General features: G+C 49.2%; 1 protein-coding gene across 1 annotated transcript in view; it reads right to left on the reverse strand.

Moving 5' to 3' along the window:
* LGR6 (leucine rich repeat containing G protein-coupled receptor 6) overlaps positions 1–24,261 on the reverse strand; it is a 104,347-nt gene that overhangs the window by 33,173 nt on the left and 46,913 nt on the right. Inside the window, exons 4-5 of the mRNA XM_062013880.1 lie at positions 18,060–18,131; positions 3,672–3,887 (exon numbers count right to left, since the gene is read on the reverse strand). Of these exons, the coding sequence (XP_061869864.1) occupies positions 3,672–3,887; positions 18,060–18,131 (288 nt within the window). The remainder of the gene's footprint in view (positions 1–3,671; positions 3,888–18,059; positions 18,132–24,261) is intronic.

Raw genomic sequence — 24,261 nt, forward strand, 5'->3', positions numbered from 1 at the left:
GAACTTGATCTGTTTAGCTTATTAAAAATGAGATCAAGGGGATGAGTGCAGGGTAATGTAAAGGATTCTTCCTGGTTAGAAAATGGGTACTAAAATGATTCTGTGATTTAGTGGAGAAAGGAATAATGAGCACAAATGTCTGAAGTCAAAGCCAAAGAAAATTCAAATGGGAAATATGAGCTTTTATTTTTTGTTGTTAACACTAGGGATGATTAACCACTGGAACAAACTACAAAGAGACGTGGTGGATTCTCAGTCGCTTTCATTTCTAATGACTTCATTTGTGCCTCTCCAAAAGGACAAATGCAAACGTTTCCCGTCAGTTATTTGCCTTGGATTATTTGATCTGAGTTAAAATCTGATGTGATAGGAATTCTCCCACTGGATCAGCCATTGTCACGATGAATTTCCAGCTTTATTGTGGCAAAATTGTCCTTTTCCTCCATTTGGCCATGGGAAAGTGGAGAAACCTAAATCATAAACTTGCACATTCCCATGGATTCTTTCTGGCAGTGAAGGACCAGCAAGAGACTCGTCTGGTGAAGCTCAGTCAGGAGAGACGTTGTCAGGAGTGTGTTGAACTGCTATTCTCTTCTTCCTAAAATGCCACACTTTTGCCAAGGCAACATGCTCAGTCCTCAGAGCCAAAAGGTCCATGAATGGGACCCAGATGTTCCAGGAGATATTGTTCTGAGCAGTAATGAGTTACACATGGCTGGCACTCCCCATCGACACCAAGGTTCCCAAGAACTTCTCAGTGAGGGGCTTTTTAACTTGGGCAGGTGGAGGTAGAGACACACAGGTTTATCCTGACACTGATCTAACAGACTGGGTTTGGTTGTGCTGGGGGGCTGAGTCTCAGCTGATGTCAGTTCCCCTGGGAAGCAGGGATGAGCTGTTTGATGGGCATCTCTGCTGAGAGTGCTCACAGCTCCTTTGGTGACACCAGGAAAGAAGGGACCTGCAGCTCGTTGTGGCAACAAAGACACATCTGGGGGAATTCCCGAGTCTGGTTCCCAAATGCATCCAGATGAGATGTTACTGCAGGACCAGCAGAGCCCTCTGGGGACTGGGGCTGAAAGAGGTGCTGTGACTCGAGCTGACTTTCTTGCTGAATTCAGCCAACAGAGATGAGGGACATGAATGAGAACTGCTGCCATGCACTGTATCAGTCTCAGCACAGCAGCTGGGGGTTTCAGATGCTCACTTCTGAACTTAAGATGCCTGAGAAGATGCTTTTTGTAAAACCCCCTTTGCTCCATACAAAAAATGAGCTGAAAAATATTCAGGGCTATTTCTGCTTGTAGATGCTAAGACAAATTCTGCCCTGAATAGATCAGACTTGGAGGTAAGTAACATCTTCAGTAGCTCCCTGATCAAACGAGCCATCTCCCTTCTGCCATCAGCAGCCCAGTGCCAACATTCCAGCACATGAAGCCCTTGTTATCAAAGCTGGGGAAAGGATGGTGCCAATTACTGAGCCTCACAGATTGCATGGTGAGTGATTTACATGAGGCTCTGCTAACTGAACACCCTGCAGTCCCAGTTAGAGACCTGCAGCAGCCACAGATGGGAATAAGAGCAGGGAATTCCTCAAGAGAGGTGTGATTGATTAGCAGAGATGAAATGCCTTATTCCAGATGGGGGATTGTATGTTCTCATGCTGGTGCTTTGTGGCAGCACAAGATGATCTCCCAAAGGGCCAAGGTGTGTGGAGGAGGGAAGATGCTCTCAGCCATGGTCAGCCATGTCCATGAGTATTAATCAGGCTGTGTGAGATTCCCACATGCTCTCCCCCATCAGCTCTTGTCTCTCCTCCCCAGGTGCTCATTTCAGTAACTCTCAGGCTAGAAGTTTCCTGATGGTTTTGGTAGCAGCCAGCTCTTCATCCACGGGCACATTCCCACACTCACAGAGGAATGCTCATATGTATCATCTGCATCTTGGTAGGGAAAGTCTCCTCAGAAACTTGACTGCCTGTCTTGGCTGGCTGTTGGGAGTGTTTGCTTCCCAGCTTGGTGGGTGAGTCTGAAGCAGGGAAACATCCCTGGTAGGGTGCAAGAAGATCACTGGGTGACTTTCCACTGGCTGTGCGCTGACAAGGGGATGCATGGCAGCTTGGGAGAGATTTATGGGGCCACTTCTGCCAAACACTTGTGGTCCTACAAAAATGAAGCATTGTGTCCCACAGTCCCTGGCAGGATCACACATGTGTTCCCTTCCAGCTGTCTGTGGTAGGACATTATTCTCTCCCTAATTGACCTAATGGTCAATGACTTTTCTTTTTTGAGCTCGCCTGTTTAATTAGGGAATTGCTTCTCACCCAAAGGATGGGATAAGCCAGAATGAAAGCAGCATGTTTCTGAGCCTGAAATAAAGCCCCAAATGTCAGCTCACCCTCCATGCTCCCTGTCAAAGCTGAATGAAGTGGTTGCATTATGATGGTCACGGGATGCCTTGTAGAATGAGCACTGTTGTGGGTGAAAATGACTTCTTTGACATTTCTCAAGTTGCTTTTAGCATTTCTCCTAAATAAGCCTTTATGCTTTGTCTAAACAGTTGAAGTTGATGCTTAATAAAACTCTGGACTCTGCTTTGTGCAAGCACTTTCTATGCTAGATGGCTTCAGTAAACACTTCACATCTTGAAAGAAAAAGAATGGCTGAACTTTCACTAAGGCACCACATGCTGAGGTTGTTTAATACCCTGGGATCAATACACATTACTGAACCATTTCTGTGATTCCATGTAGCTCTTTAGTAGTTGGCAATCACACCTGAACTTGCTAATCAACACCAAAAAAGTAATGACTAGCTAAAGTGCACATGTAAACTCACTTTTAAATGCTTGATAACCTGCAAGTGTCTGTTAACTGTAGAGATGCACCTCCTGATGTAACCAAGACATCAGCTCCCTCTCTCATTGCAGGTTGCAGAGTGCTTTAGTTTGTCTCACTGCCCAAGGAGTAAATGTTTCCCTCACAAGCCAGATATTTTGTGAGGCCAGCACTCTTCCCTACATTGCTCTGAGCATTGTCAGTTTGGCTTTAGAATGCAAACTGGAACACAAGGGGTGCACCGTGGGGTTGTGATCACTGCAAAGAAGAGTTGATCTGCATACACAAGTCATACAAATAAGCATGCACAGGCTGGGACAAGGTGTTGAGGTCAGACCTGTTGTTTCAAATCATATTGGGTCAACAACTTTTCTTGGCATGGTTTCCAAGGGAAAAAAAATATCACTTTTTGACCTGACTACAAGTTGTTGCTTTTCATTTTTCATGTTGATAGAAATTCCTGCAGCATTAACACAGGGATGGGAGGGAGAAATACAAACTGGAAGCTTTTTGTAGCTTTCATCTCCAGGGGAAGAGAAAAGATTCTTTTTCTCCTTATTGTTTTTTTCTGAATGAGGAGCTTTTTGGATCGTCAGTGAAAAGAGGGCAAAATATGCCAAAAAGACCCAAAAGAGGCAATTTTAGCACTTCATATCAAATGGTGGGGGTTCCTCAGCTCCTGTGGACAAAACCTCTGCCTGCTGGCCCTGCAGCTGAAAGCTGCTCTCGGGGAGTGACCCCCAGATCTTGCCATGGGAGGAGGATCCCACTTGACAGCACCTTGTCCCAGCCCAAGGATGCATCTGCAGGGGAGGAAGGAGAAGAGAGGGCTTACAGCACCACGAGGCTGCTGAGGTTCTGGAAGGCGTAATCAGGGATGTGCCAGATCTGGTTGAGAGCCAGGGTCATGGCTTGGAGTGCTGGGAGGTGGTTCAGAGCTCGGACAGGGATCTCCGTCAGGGCATTATCGTCCAGCCACAGGTGACGCAGGGAGAGCAGCCCCTCAAAGCTCTTCTCGGGTACCACAGAGATCAGGTTTGCATCCAGGCGTCTGAGGGGGAAAGAAACAGGGTGGGGATAAGTGAAAGATGGCTCTAGCAGTGCTTTAAGTGCCCACAGTGTTATGCAAAGGGAGTCTGGATGCCCAGGCAGGTGGACTGATGGCCAGGGAGATTGGATTAGGCTGTAAATAGGGATTAGCATAAGGAGGTCTTGGTGCAAGGCTCCTGTCTGTGCTTGGAGATGTTTGCCCACCACCAAGGATGATCCTTTCTTGATGGTCATTTAGTGCTGCCAACTGATGGCAGCTTCTTAAACAAAGTGGTTGGCAAAGTCCTTTCACCTGGACCCACCTGGACACTGGCCAGTTGTGACTTGCAGACACCTCCCCCCCTTAAAAATGAGCATCAAAGCTGCATCCCCTGGGGCTGGGCTTGCCATAGACCTGCCTGAGCTGATCTGCAGAGGCACAGCCCTGTTTGGGGTACCCCACAGCCTGCTCAGAACCACTGCTGTGGGATGTGCAGGACAGCCAAGCTCTGTGGCCAAAGCCCCATTCCAGCAGAGGATTATTTGTGTGGAAATGTGGAAGATGTGGCAGCCCTGCTTGGGGTCCTGCTTTGGATCTGAGCAGCCAGAGCTACCTGCAGAAGCACTGTGAACAAGTCAGACTGTATGTCATGGTGCAGGAATTAAGCCCCTGCTCTCTGTATCACACATGTTCAGGCTTTTCTTTCTCCTCAGCCAATTTGGCCAACTGGTGTTTTGTTTGGTTTGGGGTTTTTTGATCATCATGGAAACCTGAAGGCAGTGGAATTCAAGGTTTAATTTGGTGAGAAACTTTAATTTTTAAGATTTGGTTTTGTTCCAAAGTAGAAGCCAAAAAAAGGTTAAATAATAGGCTTGGGGATCATCTCTCCTCAAGATCTCGTTTCAACAATGGTGAGCAGGATACAATATGTCATCTGTAGATTTAAAAATCAAAGTATAAGAGGAAAACACTTCAAATTTGGATAAAATACCAGGAACCAATTATACCAAGGATAAAGCAACTTCTAATTTCCATCTATGGCCAAGAGAGCTCGTTTCATCTTTCCAAGCTATCTAAAGGAAAGATCTCTGAACTCAAATTGCAAAGAGAAAGCACTTTGTCTCTTATCAAAGTGTGAGAGAAGGATGTGAACAGGAGTGTCATGGCCCAGCCCTCCACTCAGTGATCCTCCATAAAGGAATGTGCTGTAGAAATTAGAGTGTTAATGACATGAAGTAGTATTTTTGATGGAAGTTGAACCCTGGAGCAGACCCCCAGATGCTGTTCTTCCCCTAGCACCATACTCTTGTCCTAAGAGCACAGACCTAAGTTCACAAACCACTTCCCAGCACCCTGCAATGAACTTCCAGTCTGCAGGAGAGCCAGCCTCCCATTACAGACTCGAGTTGTCCTGGATGGAGAGTTGTAGCTGGTCAAGGAATAAGGTCAAACCTTCCTGAGCCTTCCCACTGTCCTTTCAGTGCAGTGTACAAGTCTTGATGCAACATCACCTCTAATGGCAGTGATACCCCAGGTGCATTAAGTGATGATTCAATTACTCCCCATTTGCCACACAGATTGTCTTTTTTCCCAAATGGCATCCAGCTGTGTTGCTGCAAAGGGCATTTGCTGCTTCATGCCATCCAGCTGAGAGGTTTCTCAGCCAGCTCTGCTAATTCCTATGTGGATGACAAAAGCACATCACACCTGAAGCTCAGCTCAGTTGCCCCAGGATTTGCTCAGAGGTCTGATATAAGACAGTGTGTGTTTTCCTCTTGAAGAAGGTGAGGCTGTTGTAAGCTGTGCCTCCATTTACCTCCTGTCCCCAGGACTACAAACAAATCAGAGCATCCCATCATTCATCTTGCAGAGAAGACCAATTCAAAGGATAAAGAGCAGAAGAGAAAAGCAGCTCAGGGGGAAGATTAAAGACTCTTATTTGGAATTTTTCATCAAACTGTTTTGGGATGAACAAGAACTTTTTGAACAAAGTTAAAACCCAGGTAGGAAATATTCATCTTTGCTTAAGTTTTCTGTTCCTTCTTCAGCACCAGAGTTCTGTTAGACTTTGCCATCACAATCTGTCTTAAAACACACCAACAAGAAGGATTAGATCCTGTTCTCAGAGACATTCTTTCATCCCAGTCCCTCTATGGTTACTGAAGATTGTTTTAAAGTGAGTGCTCTGTTTCATGTTTGATTAATGAAGGAACAGACAATGAAATGATCTGTTGAGAATGAAGTGGGGATGTTAAACAGAGCCAAGGGCTGGCACCCAGGCTGAGCTGTCTAAGACAGGGCTGGTGAGGGAGAGAGCTGGACCCCATCCCTCCCTTTGGCCACAAACTCCTGGGTGAAGACACAGACATGAGCAATAGGGAGTTGGTGAAACCACTGATGTTGATGAATTTGCTCCATGGCTCTTTAGTACAGGCTCAGGAAAGGTCCATAGAGAGAAGTGCCAGTGAGGCAGCATGGCTCCTCAGTGGGTTTTTCTGAGATAAGTGGACACCTGCCTGTCTCTGTGGATCCCTGTGTTTGGCACAGGAGCAGTAACAGATTCATCCAGGGAGTTTGGCCACCAGCTTTGGGGTGCTGCAGCACCAGGACAGGTTCTGCTGTGTCTCCACATGCTGCCATCAAGGAAAAGTCCCCTCTGCAAGACCTAAAGCAATCCCAAGTGTCCAGTCTCCTCCCTGCCAGGGCTGCCTGGTGTCAGTGTGACGTGTTGTGACGAATGTGGCCACTGTCCATGAGACACTGTCTGGAGAGCAGCGTGCTTGGGGAGTGGTGCTGAGCTCCAGCCACGTTAACCGCCCCAAGCTGCTCCAGAGTGGGAAAATCAGACCTCAGTGGAGTGAAAGGGAGACTTTCTGCTGGTGCAAGGAGCTGGAAAAGGGTCTGAGCAACCTCAGAAGCAGAATCCTGCTTGCACCAGAGTACAGCGAGTTGCATCTCTCTGGAGCTAGTGAAGGTGAAATACAGCACGAGAGACCGAGTTCCTTATGTGCCTTTGCAGCATCAGTGAGGAAACAGCGAGCATGGACTGAGTGATGGCTGTTTCTGATACCACAAGGGTTGTTTAATCACTCCTCAGGGAGCTGCTGGCTCTTTCTGGAATAGAGGTGCATTCTTTCTAATAAAAGCTGTGCATGTGGGGATTGCTAATTGCTATGGCTTTCAGACAGCTCTCTTCTGGAAGGAGAAAAGCTGAAGTTCTTGGCACGGAGTTGTTAGTAATTATATCAATTATACTAAACAAAAACCAACCCAACAGTTCTCTCCTTTCTTCAGTGTGTGACTCTGGCTCGCTGAGAGCTTTTTGTGTTATGATTTATACCTTAGATAAAATTGGGCCGATTAGTGGGTAAATGGGACAGCACAGGCTGGGGCTGGCTCCTCACCTTCCACGGAGATGTTTTAATCTTTCTTTCACCAAACCACTCAGTTGGTTTTCCTTGCAAGCATTAACCCTTTTGGTGCTTACAGAGGAAGGTGCCTCTTTGACAGAGGTTTAACTGGGGCTTCATCTCACCTGCTGGCAAGCAGTGCAGTAGGTTTGGAGAGCGAATGACACACGGTGGTGTCCAGATGTCTGCAGGGACAAGGTTTCCAAGGGAGTTCATAGGCTCAAGCAAGGTACTGCAGAGCACCATCCTGTCTGTGGCAGGCAGAAGGAGCTCATTTCAAGTAAGATGTTCAAGGACAGAAAATGAAAGTCACCATCTGCTTGCAAGTCTCAGCTTCTGGCTTTAGATCTCCATCCATTGCTGATAGTTAGGGGGCATTCATCTGATTTCAACATGACACTTAGTCAAAAGCCCTGAAAGTGCCTGGAATCACCTCAGATTTTTCTCCTGTGTTCTGTTTTAGGACAGTGTCAGGTAAGCTTTGTGATGGTGCAGGGGTAAGAGCCCAGCATACCTTTGAGGAACCACTGTTCTTTTTTGCCAGGAAGAGTCTAGGGAGGATGCCAGGATCAAAAACATTCCTAGAAGGAACCAAGCAGGTAGGGAAGTCCTTTTCTAATGAGACAAGGTCATGAGTGGGAGATTCCTCCTCCCCAGTGTGCAGAAGATAAGCCAATGCAATCAGTGCAGCCATCCAGGGGTTCAGGTGGTGGTGGAGCTCTGTGCAGCTGCTGGAGCAGGGAGTATGTCAAAGATCTTGTGTTAATTCTGACAGGTTGAGTTATAATCTGAGATCTTTGGTTTCCTGTGCCACAGACCCAGCAGTAAGAACTGTCTTGTTCCAAGAACTGCTTCCACAGCATTTCAGAGGATTTACAAACGTGTTTCCTAGACATCTGTAAGCACAAGCATCCTGCTGTCTGTAACATGCCTGGCAGAAGTCTGCAGCTGTGGAAAACCTGAAACAGTCTCTGTGTTCCTTATCAGATGTGGTGCAACTCTCAGGCTCTGACTGGTAGAAGCAACTTTGCCCATATCTTTCCAGTTCCTTCTGGCTGTGGACTGTTTACAAGGGGATCTGCAGCCTGGAAACTGATGTAAATGCACAATGCCATGCTGCCAGGAAACATCCTGACTCTTGCTGCTGTTGTTCCTTCTTTGCACACAGTAGGGGCAATAGCAGCTGCTGTCTGGATGCCTCAGACAAACCCAGTCTGCAGTATGGACTCTGTGATGCTCCTCCACCACCCACAGCGCTCTCACAACGGGACAGTGGTACCTCAGACATAAGCCCATCCTCCCCAGAGGGTGGTTTTGGTATATTGGGCTGTTATTTCTCTTGATAAAGTAGAAGAAAAGTTGCCACCAAAGATCATACACAGCATTGGGTGGCAATGGGCTGGGATATTCTCTCTCAGAACTGGGAAGCTGCTCTGCATCATGGTTTTGTGTCAACAGCAGAGTATGGGATGTAAAGAAAGGCCAGGCTGGAGAGAGAGCTGCAGCCCTCAAAGGAGTGAGGACTGACCTGACAGCAGTGGGAGGAAGAGCTGGTTGCCCACCCCTTTCTCAGGGAGCGAGGTGCTTGCTGTCTTCCCTGGCCCCAGCCTGCATGTGTGCTGGCTGAACAGAGCTGATCTCACCAGAAATGTCTAATTGGTGCCTTCAGGCAATCATGTCTCTCTTCCTGTCTGAGTTTATCTTGAAAGGCTCGATTGAGTTACCTCCTATCCCATAATAGGATCTAAGTTCCTTGTAGTAACATAAGAGGGAGATGATGTCACTGCAGCTAAACTTCTCTGATAACTTATTAATGACTGGGGCCAACACCTCAGCTCCTTTCTCAGGCAAAACTCCCAGACACACTGAGTCAGGACCTGGCTTGTGAGCTCCTGGGGAACTTGCTGTGAGAGGAGCTGAGGGTGCAGCGAGGGAGAACAGCTCCAGAGCCCCACAAAGCACCCTGCTGCAGCCTCTGCCATGCTCCCCTGCAAGCTAGCTCCATGTCTACTGCTCTTTCTGCCAGGCACAGCACCTCATGGGGCCTGGACACACAAAGGTCCTGGGTCCCTGAGCCTGCCCAAACAGCCTAAACGATGAGCAAGGGCTTCTTCCACCACCTGACAGTGAATGGAATAGGAGGGACTGTGGTGCTAGTCTGGAAGGTGGGAAACTGGGTTCAGTTTCTGCTCTGCCTCTCATCTTGTTCTGATCATAACGTGCTGCAGATACAGTGGGAGAATTGGACCTGTTGGAGTGTGTCCAGAGGAGGCCACAAAAATGATCAGAGAGCTGGAGCACCTCTCTTATGAGGAAAGGCTGAGGGAGGTGGGGGTGTCCAGCCTGGAGAAGAGAAGGCTCCCTGGAGACCTTATTGTGATCTTTCAGCACTTACAGGGGGCTTGTAAGAAAGATGAGGACAGACTTTTTAGCATGGCCTGTTGCAATAGGGCAGGGGATAATGGTTTTAAACTGAAGGACAGTGAAACTTTGGCACAGGCTGCCCAAAGTGGTGGCAGATGCCCCATCCCTGGAAATATCCAAGGTCAGGCTGAACAGAGCTTTGAGTAACCTCATCTAGTTGAAGATGCCCCTGCTGATTTCAGGGGGGTTGGGCTGGGTGGTCTTTAAAGCTTCCTTCCAACCCAAACCCCTCTGTGATTCTATGAATGACATATTATTGCATAGGTAAGACCTGCTCCTGGGCTCTGTGCCTCTGCCACAGCTCACAGCCCTCAAGCAAGAAGCAGGAGAGCTCCCTAGTTCCATTTCCAGGCTAAAAATTCATGTGAAAGCCATCCCACGCAGTGAGTGAAGGTTCAAGACACAAACATGTTCCTAGTTGGCTATGGAACCAGACCTGGTGGAAAAGTTTGCAGGGCTGTGTCTGGACTCCAATGAGTCTCCACTCCTGATTTAATGGGACATGTACCTCTGGGAAGCATCATGAGGGATGCTCAGGAAATGAAATCAGAGTGATACCTACGCTCCACACAAAGTACCTTTGGTACAGACAAAAGGGCTTTGTTATCCCCAGCTGGAGACACCTCCAAAACCCCTCAGGTCCGAACTGTGCAAGAAGGATTGCCAAAATCTCTGTGCAGCTATAGAAAGTGCTGACAGTTGGGCAGCTGCACCCCAACCTACCCTCTCCCTGGGCACAGGGAAATGCAGCAGGTATAGGAAGCAGTCAGAGGCCAAGCAGAGTTACTCAAAAACCCACCAACATGTGTGGGATCCTGCATATTTGCTGGGAAACCCAGTGTTTGTCAAGCACACAAGCTAGCTGGAGAAGAGGGACATGCTGATGGGGTCTGTTGTGCACAAGGCTGGCTCCTGCTGCAGAGCTGCAACTAACATTTTGTTTATGCACATTACTAGGCTAAAAATTAACTTGGTGTTTATCTTACCCATACAGCTGGTGATCCCTGTGATTTATGATTGGTGATTCACCTCCTGAGGTGACACAGTTCTGTACTTTCCATCCCTGAGTCTCATTAGATTGACCATGCTCCCATCTGCCTTGCTGAGGAAGGAACGTCTCGAAGTCCCCAGGGTTATGAAAGAGGCAGAGTGTTAAAGATGAGAGCAGGCTAATGTGTCTTGCAATGGGGACTAAATGCTGCATAAATGGATGCCAACTGAAGTATTTTGTTCCTTTCTTGCTTGCCTTCCCATCTCCAGTTTACCTGAAGCTTCTCCCTCTCTCATGGGGAGTGGTTGCACGTTCAATGCACGTAACATCTGGGGCCCATCTTCCTTTTGCACTGACACATCTACTGTGTGTAACATCTGGGACCCATCTTCCCCACTCTGAGGCTGTATCTGTTCTGTGGAACATCTGGGACCTATTGTCCATCCCCTGAGCTGAGTTGTCACTGGGGAAATAGAGCCTTGCCCTGGGTACTGGTGTGTGTAAGCAAGCGAGTTAAGGTTCATCAGCCCCCATAATAAAGGTCAATGGAAAACACATTGGAACTTACCATATGACTCATACAGCAGAGTGTGTGTGTGTGGACTGTAGATGTGAGCTGTGGTTACTATTTCTTTAATGTCTACAATGTTCTAGGCACTGGGAGGACAGTCAAGATAACATCTGCCTCATCCTGAAAGCTATGGCAGCCTGGGATGGGAACTGCTGGTGCATGTGAGAGGGGTATGGAGGTGCATTTATGTTCCTGTGTTTGTCAGAGTCTCTTCTAAGAGTGCTCATGGAAAGCTTGGTACTGCAGTCATTGCAGGGTGGGTAGAGAAAGGTAGGAACAATATAGATAGGCAAGTGGCCACCAGTTTTGGCTTGGTGTGAATGATCTCCTGCATGATTATCCAAAGGAAGCTCGTGGTTGCAGCACTGGATTGCCAGCAGTCAATATAGAAAAGTTTGGAGATGGCTACAGAGAAATACAGCTCAAGCCACCCAGCCTGTGCTGTGACCTCTTCACTTGTGAGTGCCAGAAGTGCTGGGGCACAGCAAGGGTGTCACTCAGCATCATCCTTCCAGGTGTTGCCAACAAAGAATGGGGAAATTAGACAGTGAAATCTTAAGAGAGGAGCTGACTTGGGGCATAATCATGAACATGATGGCTCAGCTCAAGGTCACTGGGAGCTGAGGAGCTCTCTCCATGTCCCAGTAACGAATTTCAAGAGCTGTGAAGAGATGAAACTGCTGGGTTTTACACACTGTGCACACAGGTGAAGCTTCTGATGCAGTCAGGGTTTCTGTGTCTGCTGACACCAGTGCTGGGAGGAGACAGCCATTTATGCAGACATCTCTCTTTCTGTACACACAATGAAGTGACTGACTGAAGTTTGCTAAACTTCTAGCTGTTGGTCTGATAAATAACACAGTAACCCCTGGATTATGAATCCAAGGATCCTTCACAGCATAAACACTCACAAGCCTGAGCCATATGGACATTTCCTTTACATAAACCTCCCAATAACTTATTGCTTAAAGGCAGAGAGTAATGGATGAAGGACAAATGAAGGCAGGGATTTATTGGGGCATTGCTAAAGAGGACTGCTCCTTGAGGATGATCTGTTACACAGCTTGTGTGTGGTCTCTAAATCTTCCTCTCAAAAGCAGCTATTGAGGTCATTGTAGTGGGATAACCACATTGCATTTCATGCTTTTTTACTCCTAAGTGGGAAAGGCTCTAATCTGACAAGCAGAGTTCCTCCCACTGACAGGAGAAAAGCTTGTCTGTGATGTACCCAGTACCCATGTCAGAAGCCATTCTCATCTCTGACTTGCCTCAGAACAGATTCAAATCCTTCCAGCTCTGGAGTGCAGAGAAATTCCTCTCAGGCTAATGAGTGAGCTGCTCCTTGCACTTGTATTTTGGGCAAGACAGTCTCCTCTGATGGGTTTCTTTGAGGACTACACGTGTGTGCTGGGTCACGTGCATGGGGCTGTGAGGAGGGAGAGATGCTCAGCTCTGCTTTGGTACCCATGCTCTCACAGTGTGTGCTGCCTTGGTGATCTGGTTTTGCCAGATAAAAGTGGGGAGAGGGGCATTTTTTTTTTCCTCTAGAGGTAGGAAACTATATCTCACCCAGCCTTACTCACACAGGACTTGAAACCAATTATAGAGTCTTTCCATAGCCAGAAGAGAGATCCATAGTCCTCCAGAGAGTGATTCATCCCCCAGACAGGGCTCTGAGATAACAGGGATGATTCACCTTCTGGAGATGCCTTTTCCCACCTCTGACTATGTGGGATGAGTAACATCTCGATACCATGGTCAGGAGAGACAAATCCACCTGGTCTGACCTGAAGGGGGGGAAGGTTGTGTGGCAAGGCCATGGGGGGTGACTCAGGAGGATTTGATTTCCTTCTCAGTGATATCTTAGCATCTGCCTCCTGACAGAAGGATCTAGCACTCCAGTCATAGCAGAGACACGAAGACATCAGTTCTCTGGTCCCAGCCACTTGACTTCCCAACTACCAGTCTGGCCCAGGCTATTCTGCTGTAATACCAAATAGCAGCTTGGCTTCTCTCACTGCTGTTCCTCGAGGGCTGCAAGGGGGGAGGCAGTGAAGGAGGCACTGTGACACTTGTTCTGGGCTCTCTTTCCTGACACAGGCATGCTTTTTGCTGCAAAGTGATCTATGACAGGTGAAACTCAAGGTCCTGTGCTCTCAGCAGCAGCAATCACCAAGAAAGTCCCTGTGGTTGCTTTGTTTCAATCTTCAGATTCACTGTTAGGAACTACCTCACTGCTCTTCCCTCACCTCTCTTTCATTGTGCTCCAGAAGGATGGTATGGCCAATAAATCATGTTCCAAGGCTGAGATGGTCTTGCCACAAGACAACTTCCATGTCAGTAGGTTGTAAGTCACTGCTGTGTTATGTTGACTTTATAGATTTGTACTTTTTTTCCCTAGTTTTTGTCCTCTAAACACCCAATGGGAAGCACCTTAAACTGTACTGAATTGCAGGTGATTTATAGAGGAGAATATTGCTGCTAACAGCAAACTGTCAAACCTCAAGCAGATCAAAGAAGTGAAACAAGGAATGAACTGACTGAGCTCTCCAGGTCATGCTGATTCCAAAGTAATTATTTTCTCCTTCCTTCTGTCATAAGAATTTATAAGCTTGTGGGACTGATCAGGTGGGCAGAGCTTTCCTCCTTTGTCTACATCAAAGTCCACATGTTCTCAAATTGCTCTGAGTCCTTCTTTGCATCTTAATTTCCGGCCATGTGTATAATAAGAACGACCTGCCTTGAGGGACAGGGGATGAAGGAGTCTCTGTTACATTTCCATAAGACTCCAAAAGGTTCCTGCTAGAGATAGCAGAGAAGTGGCAAACCAATGAGCTGGAGGAACTGGGTGTTTTAGAGGTAAGATGGACCTGTGTGTAAGGGAGTCTACGTGTCAGGCTGGTTTAGAGCTGCGGGGTTGGGAGTCGAGTAAAGCTGCAGTGAAACCAGAGTGGGATGGGAAATGGTTTGTAGAGAACACAAGTGCTATGTTTTCAAGAAGAATGTGTATGACACTGCTTGTCCTCCAAGCTACATCCCATCAGTTTATAAAGGCAATGACAAAGAGGACAGACCCTGCTGTCACACAGGCATTTGCCATAGGGAGGTGATGTTAGCAGGAGCAGGGATGATGGCACTGGAGTCTCCCTTGGGGACACTGTCTGACTTTGGCTGGGAACAACAGATTTGTTCCAGAGTGGCAAATGAATCCTGCAATCGTTTCAGAGAACAAGGACTGTGAGGGAGAAAGGAAAACTAAAATGAGAGCAAGGGCAGGATCCCAGGGAATGAGACCTGTTGGGCTGTTGCCCACCAGCTGTGTGTGGCTGCACTGGGGATGGCTGGCTGTGTACTGGGTGCATTTGCCACCAGGCAGCAGGGAATAGTTTGCTCTAGGTGATGTGCTGACACAGAGGGAAGTTCTTTGGCCTGACATGCTTCACACAGGAGTTGCCAAGAGCCAGAAGACAGATGGAAGCACAGTGACAGAGTTTTTCTTCCTGGGTCCTTTGCTTTGGCAAGCATGCCATCCCAAGAGCAAGAGGGTCACTCCTCTTGGGATTTAAGGCTAATGAAATGCCCACAGGACCATGTTTGCATCATGGTGCATCTTGACAGGGAGATGAGAAAACTCCAAGTGCCTTTATCCATCAGGGAGAAACGTGGCTCTGGAACTTTGTGTCAATGCTGCTGTCAGAAAACCTGCTGCTGGCCCAGGAGTGCCCAAAGTCTCTCAAAATCCCAGCAATTAGTGCAGTTGCTCCCCAGTCTGGAGGAGGGAACCCCAAGGAAATGCACAGCTCTGGGACTCGTGGCCATAGGCTAGAAACAGATCACCACACTGAAAACACCAACCAATGCTGTGGACCTGAGCTCCAGCAGTAACTTTGGGAAGGCTGCACTGGGCCACTGAGAAATCTTATCCTCCTGGAGCCCCTGGCCTCAGAGCCAGGTGAGAGAAGCTGTGAGCAGTGCCCTGAGGCCACCATATAGCCACCCACACTGGTAAAACTCTGACAGTCTTCTGGCTGGCACTAATGCCCCCTTCCTCCTCCAAACTCCCGTAGGCAACAGCCATCCAGACGAGCCAGACACACGCTGAGTGTGCTAATCTGCAAGAAACTCCAGAAGGAGTCAGCCATTCCCATCCCTCTCCAAAAGCATCTGAAAAAGAAAACCCAAGAGTTTATCTTGATCTCTTAATCCATCAGGCTTCTTTTCCCTTTGCTTTCTCTACCTTTGCAAGCCTGGTAATTACAATTTATAGCACCTGCTTGCTTTGAAATGCCTTGGACTCCTTCTGCCTGGCACAGGAACAGACATAGTGCCCATCTGCTTTAGATAAGTGCTCACAAACCACAGAGTTGTTAATTAGACTGACACACGACTCTTCCAGAATACACATAGTATGTTGTTACTGCACCTCTAAACCACTGGCAAGCAGATCCTCTGCCAGGGGATCACAACTGAGCGTTGCACAAAGCCTTGGCAGCCCTCGCAGGGCTCAGAGCGTTGCCATCAGCTCTGCGTGTTCTCTCTAATCCTCCCCAGTGGGCTTCCCAACGTGCTTCCCAGGTACAGCAATCCTTCTGGGAAGCAGCTCCCTCACACTTGGTAGGAGGCTCAGTCTCCAGAGCTTTGTATTCTCTTCTTTTGAAAGCCAAATTCCTCTTGGTATTCATGGAGTGATCCCCGCCAAGGTCTCCTCCTGACAGCTCAGGCTCCAGGCAGCGATGCCTCCACATCCTGTAGCTGACAGGGAGCAGGGCAGGTCTGATTCTGGCCCCAGGGGCATGGCTGCAGCCTCAGAGGACCTGTGAAGGGGAGTGTTTGTAAGGCCAGGCGTGTCTGGTGTGGATGGGGGTATTTGGGTGGATCTGCCATTTGCCTCCTCAGGCTGCCTGGGATCCAGAGTGAATCATGAGCATCTCTGGTCAGGAAATGCTGAACCCCCACAGTGAGGGTTCCAGAGCTGGAGTGGCCAAGACCACACAAAGTCCCTCAGTGATACACAGTAATCCAGTCTGGAGCAGCCAAGCTTTAGGTCAGCACAGGGAGTGCCGGGGCAGGGGTGTCCCAGACCTATGGATGCTCTTGGCACAGAGCTGAGTGACTGGAAACCTCCACCTGGTTTGCCAGTCTCCCCAGCACTGTGTGAGAGGAGGAAACCCTCTCAGGGTGTTTGAAATACTACTTGCCAAAACTCAAGACTGCATCATCTTTGGTTAGATAAGGCACAGGGGGATCACACAGGTCAATGGGAACATCCTCTTGGAGACCATCTGCAGGGCAGCACCGTGACTTTCCCAGCTCACCTCCACCCAAAACAATTGTCCTCAGCTTCCACTTATGTTGGCTGCTTCTGTTGTGAACCTGAGAAAAGGCTTGTGTGTTGAGAAGCCAGTTTTCCCTCTCCTGTGTCAGCCTGTCCATAAGTGACACACTTTCCCTTCAAATCCTGCCTGAATCCCAGAATGACCAACGTGACCATCAACTGCAAATACCTGAAAGAGCAAGAAAATAACCAGCACACAATCCCTTTCTGTCTACTGCAGCTGCCTGTTCCACCCCACTCCCCTTGGCTCCCATTTTCAACCCCTTTTCAGCTGCCTTGCCTTGCTTAATGTGTGTTGCCAACTTGCAAAGCAGATCATTAATACTCTAGGAAGTGCCATACAAGTCAGGTAACTCATGAACTGCCATCATGTGCCATAAAAGCCACCTCCTGAGTGGAAAAAAAGCACTCTCTGGGCAGCACAAGTACGTTGGATCTCAGGTAGGCTGAGCAGTAATGCCTGGAACCCATGCTGGGGGTGACCTATGGGTGTTCCAGGCTGGCTCATTTTCCACAAGTGTCTCATAAACTTGTGGAAAATGACTCAGATATTTGAAAAAGAGGGGAAAAAAAAGTACCTAATGCAGACCTGTCCTGAAGGCTCTTGGCCTGAGGTTAGCAACTGCATTTGGAGAGTCGTGGCAGCACCACTGAAAACCTGACAGAGCATCTTAGCTCTGTGTCTGCCTTAAGACATAGTGACTGTGCACACTGTGCCACTCCTGACTGGCCTGGAGACCCCCAGCAACCACTCTGAGACAATTCTGTGATAAAAAGACACAGTAAGACTAGGACTGAAGTGAAAGATTAGGGTTAAGATGAGTTTTGCAGTGGTTCAGCCCACTTCAGGATGCTCTCCCAAGCTTTGGTAGGTGTAAATTCGGTGGCACTACCAGTGTGCCAGCATGTCCATACTCAGGAAAAGCAGCATTTTGGTGACATGTGATTCTTTTAGTGCCTGCAGTAGCACAAACCCACTGTGGATGTAGTTCCTTTAAAGCAAGATCACAATCTCAGCCTCAGCTTCTCATGGCTGAAGCACTAGAAGTGACTCTTTCTGGGTAAAACAGCCCAGCTTGCACGTTGACAGACCAGAGTGTCCTCTGTGCTCCCTGGCAGGTCCCTTCCCTGCTGTGGTCCACAGAGGAGGCCACAGCCCCTCCTGGGTGGATCTTTTCCAGTGTTCCTTGAAGTGTGTGTTGGTGCTGGTGGCCTTTTCATCACGATGCACACACAGGGAGCTGTAATTTCAACATCCTTTACCAAGACACTGTTCCTTCCTTGAAAACTGCCACCCTCCCCTCCCTTCTACACTAAGTGACAGCAATCTTTGCTTTAATTGGAAAAGAAAAGGAAGAAGGGACAGAACATCCTTGACAAAGGAACTAATGACTCAAATGCTGGGAAGCTTGGGGGCCTCAAGGGACTGTGCAGCTCAAGGCATTGATTTTTAATGACTTACAGAGACTGGAGGTTTGGAAGATCTCTCAGTGCCTCTGCAGGGATGCGACTCAGCTGATTGTTCTGCAACATCCTATAATTAGACAAAAAGAAAACTTTAGGGAAAATAAAGAGCCTGACACAAAATGGAGGCTATTGCTGCTTGTTACTGAAGCTGCCCTGGACTTCTGTGGGAAACACAAAGGGGTTGGAAAGCACAGTGAAGGGCACTCAGAGCTCAGCTTGCAGGCTGCCAGCCTGCAGGATTCAAGTAGGGTCAGAATTGGACCTCTTGGGTGTTGTCTTCTCTCACTGAGCTTCTGGAGCACCATAGGTGTGAGTTTAATGGTTTTATTATCTCTGCATCTCTGGAAAGGTGAAGCTCTTGACTCTGAACCAGCCTCTGCCCTGAACCTACTTGTTCCTTCCAGAATGAGGACGATAGGCACATGTTTCTGTGGGGGAGAGAGACATCCCAGCATGGGAGCTGGGCTGGAGAAAGTGCCTAAAGAAAGGGATGCTTTACATATCTGAGGTTTATGTTTCCAAAACCTTCAAGGAGTGGTTAGAGATGACAGGAAAAGGGAAACAGTGCTTAGGGGGCTGCTGTAATTACTACCAGTGCCAAAGGGAGAGAGCATGGCCTTAGGAGTGAGGAGTAGCCTAAAGAGTACTGATGCAAGCAAGGAACTTCCCTGTTGCTGGGACTGCAGAGGATTCAGAGCTCTGTCGTGAGAGGAAAGTTAGAATAAGACAGTTGTAGAGACAGTCTTTTAGAAGGAGAAGCTGTAGGCCACACAGCTTTCATTTCTGGAAGAAAATGGGGATTTAGCATTGAATTCTTTGTATGGATTTGGAAGAAAAGCAGAGAAACAGGCAACTGTCAGTAGTGGCTTGTGAAAAATGAGTTGTGCTAAAGCAATAGAGGTTTTCTCATATCCAGGATAAAAGACCATGACAATGGAGAGAAAAGCATAGACATCATTTACCATGACTTCAGCTTTAGGGATGTTAAATGCTGACATGCAATGCAGGGGAGAAGGCACATTGGACATGGTACAACAAGGCAGCAGAGAGACCATGCTCAATAACCATTCTCTTTCAAATGAATGGGTTTAAGGGTCTACAGCATCTCTCCTGGAGATGACACTCAGCATTATTGCTAAGGACCCAGGTGACAGCTGGGGGGGAAAGGCTGTTACCTCTGCTGACAACACAGGGCTGCACAAGGCACCTTGCACATAAGGTCAAGGGTGCAGAGCTCAGCCAGTGTGAGAGAGCAGCTAGAAAATGCAGGGTGCTGCAGGGCAACCAAGAGAAAGGCTTTGTGGGTGGACAGGGATAAGTGGCTACACAAGTACAGCTGGGCATGAGCTTGCAGCCTTGCCAAAACTGCCTGGGGCTGTTGGGGTTTTGATGCAATAGCCATTGGATCTCAGTGGCTCTGTGAATGCTGAGTTCAGTGTTCAGAGCTAATCAGTGGAAGTATCTGGAGTCAATATTAAAGCAAAACCCATTGTCATATTACAGCTGGATCATGCTGCCTCCCATCTACTACAAGGCTCTTCTCCAACCAACAACACAGCTGAGACTTTCCAGACCACCATCAGCATGGTCTGATTCCAAAACAAAGCCATTTTGGCACAGAGAAATGGTTTTTAAGGAAGATGCTTCAGAGATCTCTGAAACCACTGGAGTGCTGGACAGTACTGTTTTACACAACAGCAGAGGCAGCTAGAGAAGCTTTTGGATGCTGGGACTGGGACAAGAAGCAATGCTGCTACACATGGCATGTAATGACTCCAATAACTCATCATCAGAGCATAATACAGAGAGGCCAAAAAATAGTTCCAAGTGGGGTTAGGTAATTTTCTAGGGACAGGGCCACCCTGATATTAAACAAGAACTTCTTCATTCAGCCCCAAGCTTAGAAAAGTCCCAGCTCTGCTCACTGGGAGGTCAGGTTTGGACTAGAAAAGACATGTTGTGTCTACTACTGGATGTCCCACAATGGCTTTTTGCACAGCCTGGTATTAAGAACAGACCCCATCAGGCCCCCGGTCACTGCAGACATTTCTTACATGTTAAACCTTTCTTGCATGTTATTTAGGGGCTTTTTTGTCTTCATAAAAGATCCTTTCAACAGTACAACTGGCACAATTTTGGCAAGAGTTAAAATAACATGGAGGATGATGTCAAGGAGGTCCCTGCACATCAGCAGGAGCACATCTTGCTGTGACATCTGGTTCCTGAGGCTGCTCTGAACCAGGCTGCCCAGGTGCCTCTACATAAGGGTTCAGAGGACAGAATGGCAGCTGTGGACAGAGTCACAGGGTCCCTCTTTAAGTGATGGCATTTTGGGATGCTGGTCTTATATAAGATGGAAGAGGACAATGCTGTAGCTCACAGAGGAGAACACTCACAGCCCCAGCATCCTGAGCTCCAGGCCAGCTCCAGTGATGGCCAATATGTTCTGCATTAAAGGGGTCACTGGATGATTTATATGACCTGGTTAGTGCACTGTCACCTGGGGTTGGCACTGTTCAGGTGACCATTTTGGAGTCTGCAGACACAGGTAGACATGGACACACAACCACAGCAGTCTGGCTGGAACCAGCATAAATCACAACTCTTGAGAGGTCACGTTGTTATTTTCAGAAGAGGGAGGACTCTGTTGGCAGAGACCATACCTGAATGACCAGAAAAATGCTGGGATCAGGTCCCATCATACCAGGATCCTTTCCCAAGACAGTCTCAGCAGACTCACAGCCCTCAGAGCTACAGGTCTGTGCATGATAAAATGTCCCCATCTTAGGAGGCTGAAGTGACTCAGCCAGAACAGTCAAAGGGCTGTTGTTGCTTGAGGTAAGTGTGCCTGGAGCCCATGCATGGGGATTAAAGACATTCCAACCTCTGCACCTTCCCCTTCCCTCCCTATGGGAGCGTCTCTTGGATGTGCCACACCATTCCCTTTGTCTCAAAGCCATTTCTGTTCTGCACAGGCTCCGGGCTGTCAGAGAGGCAGGGCCTGTCTGGGGATTCCTGAAGTGTCCCAAGACACCTGCAAACCTGCCATCCTGGGGCAATATGGCTTTTTTGGTGATGTTTTTTGATGTGTGTTCACAAGCCAGGCTAGTCAGTGCCTGTCTTCAACCACATGAGATGCTGCGATTGCGGCTCAGGGGGGAAAGAGAAGGAGGGACCAGCGAGGGTGGCCAGAGCAGTGGGTCAAAACAACCCCATGCAACACCACAGGCTGGGGCAGAGGGGCTGGAAAGCTGTCTGGTGGGAAAGGACCTGGGGGAGGTTGGTTGACAGTGGCTGAACTTGAGCCAGCAGCGTGCCCAGGGGGGCAAGAAGCAAAGGGCACCCTGGCTGGGATCAGCAGTGGGGTGGCAGCAGGAGCAGGGCAGGGATTGTCCCCTGTGCTGGGCCCTGGGGAGGCTGCAGCTCCAGGGCTGTGTCAGTGCTGGGCCCCTCACTCACTGCCACAGGGACACTGAGGGGCTGCAGCGTGGCCAGAGCCGGGCACAGAGCTGGGGAAGGGGCTGGAGCACAAGGGGAGGGGCTGAGGGAATGGGGGTGTTGAGCCTGGAGAAGAGGAGGCTGAGGGCAGCCAGCAGCACTCTCTGACACTCCCTGACAGCCTGCAGGGAGCTGGGGGTCGGGCTCTGCTCCCCAGCCATGAATGACAGGACAAGAGGCAATGGGCTGCAGTTGGCCCAGGGGAGGTTGAGGCTGGAGCTGAGGCAGAACTGTTTCCCTGAGAGGGGTGTGAGCCCCTGTGCCAGGCTGCCCAGGGAGCTGGGGGAGTGCCCAGCCCTGGAGGGATCCCAAAGGCGTGGAGCTGAGGTGCTGAGGGCTGTGGGTCAGTGCTGGGCTGGGCAGGGTGAGGCCAGGGCTGGGACTGCAGCAGCTTCAGGGGCTTTTCCAACCCAAATGACTCTGATTCTCTGAGTCTATGATTCCATGTTTCAATTATTGAGTGGGGTCCCTCTGGACAGGCCACTCTTGTTGGGCTCCCTGCAGCCTGCCTTTTGCTGGAGACCTGCCATGGGCTGCACTGGCACAGGCTGTGGGGAGGCTGTGGGCAGCACTGGGTCCCACACGTGTACAGGCAGGTGCTGGGCAGTGCTTGGGCCACTGTTTGTGCAGGGAGGCCATGGGCAGGACGAGGCTGCACGTTCCCACAGGCTGGTTGAGGCTTGTTGGGGAGTGGAGCATTGGGGTGACCCACCCCAGCTGGCTGCTGTGGCTGCAGGGGCCACAGCCAAGAGGATGCACCCAGGCATTTTGCCCTCCACATTTTGGGGTGAGGCAGACTCAGATTGTGGTTGTACTTGGAGTTCTTCCCTGTGGAGTTTGGTGTGGGATTCCTTCTTGGCTAGTAAGTGCTGCTGCAGCATGTTCAGCCAGGAAAAGTAAGAGGCCTGGCAGTCCTGACAGAGCATTTGCTGAGGGATACACGTGCAAGGGGGTGGGATGTGGTGAGAAGCCATGGCAGCACAAACTCAGCCACATGGCCAGCAGGGATGGATGCTTCCTGGCTCCAGCCAGGGCACTTGGAGTTGAGGGGCACCTTGGAGGTCTGCAAGCATGAGGGAATTCCCAGCTTTCCAGAGACTCCAATTAAGCAGTATATTCTGCCACCCTGGAACGTTCCAAGGCTGGGAGAACATGGACTGAGGAGTTCATTTTGCAAGGGAAGGACCTGGGCAGAGTCGACAAACCAGCCTGTGGAGGTGGTTTCTAATGATCCTGGCACTGAAGAATGGACTCAGCAGCATCAGGAGCTGTGGGAGGGCATGGGCTGGCCATGCTGCAGAGCAGAGCCCCTGCAAGAGGTGCCCTTACAAAGCCTCTTTGCAAAGGGATGAACCCATCAGCTGAGAGGACCTCAGAGCACCAGCTGCTGCTGCTGAGCATCCATCCCTGTCAGGCTGCACTCATCTGAGAGGGGCTGAGGAGGCCACATCTCGCCTTGCCTTTGCCTGGGGGCTGATGCACAGCTCAGTGTGTGAAGACCTCAGCACGTGTCACTGTTCTGTTGGTAGTGGGGCAGCCTGGCTCTTCTCTTGCTCTTTTCCAAGTCTCCACACACCTGCTTCTCTGGGTGTACCCCTGCATGGTTTCTGCACAGGCCTATCTTCATGGCCACTTTCCAGGTGGTTTTTAAGCAGTGAAGCAGCCGGAGGAGGCAGAGCCAAGAATCTGGTCCTGCTTCCAGTAGCTCTGGGATTCACTCCGAGGGCAGGGAGAGGACCATCTGCACAGGCAGGTTTGTGGAGGAATTCCCAGGGTGTTTCCCATCCTTTTTAAAACAGAAACTAATTCTCTGGAACAACTGGGAAAGCACCAGGCCCTTTGACAGCCCAAGACACATGTGAGAGTTTGCTTGTGGACATGCACATGACTGCAGTGAGCTCTGAGGCCCTGGCACACATTAAAATCATTACCATTGCTGGCTCCTCAGGGGACATCACTGTCACCAGAAGTAACATGTGTGATCCTGTCATGTGTCAGCTCTTGAATACCTACAGGCTTCAGCTGGTCATGTTTCCATTCCCAACTCCAGCCATCCCTGGCCCCTGTCAGACCTCAGCCAGCGTGTGGCACAGCAGCCACATCTGTAATCTGTCCTGAACATCCCTGGTTCTATTTGCTCCAAAACCTGCTAGTCCTGTCTTCAGATATGGAGAACATGCATTTCTTATTGCAGCAGCTGCTTGTCCATCTTCATTCACCTTCCCTTCAGGTTAAGTAAGCTCAGTTGACTCCTTCTTCTTTATGCTCCCTCTCACTGCTCTCAAACAAAGCAATTTGTTTTACTGCCTCATCGGGCTGCAGGACCCAGTGTTCTGACCCTCCAGCACACCTTGGCTGCAGGAGGTTGTGGTGCTGCTGTGGAAGGCACCCTTGCCCTCACACCCCTGCCCTGAGGAGCACAGAGGAGAGCTGGAGTGGCCCATGGCTTTTTAGCAAGACAGTGCCAGGCAGGACACTTGTTTCCCCTAGTTCTTGGGGAGATAGATCAGGTGTTGCCAAGATGCTGCAGGGTCACCAGCCCCAAGCAGGTCACTGGTGCAGGGACCTGAAGAAGCTGAATCACAACCTGAAGGAAACATGTGGTGGACTTCACCTGCCTTTGCAGCACCTTGTGATTTCCTCAGTCTTTTCTCATGCGAGGAAATCAGTGACAGTCTTTGCCAAGAGCCCTTCCAATG

This window comes from Colius striatus, chromosome 22 (assembly GCF_028858725.1).
Source record: "Colius striatus isolate bColStr4 chromosome 22, bColStr4.1.hap1, whole genome shotgun sequence".
Lineage (NCBI taxonomy): Eukaryota > Metazoa > Chordata > Aves > Coliiformes > Coliidae > Colius > Colius striatus.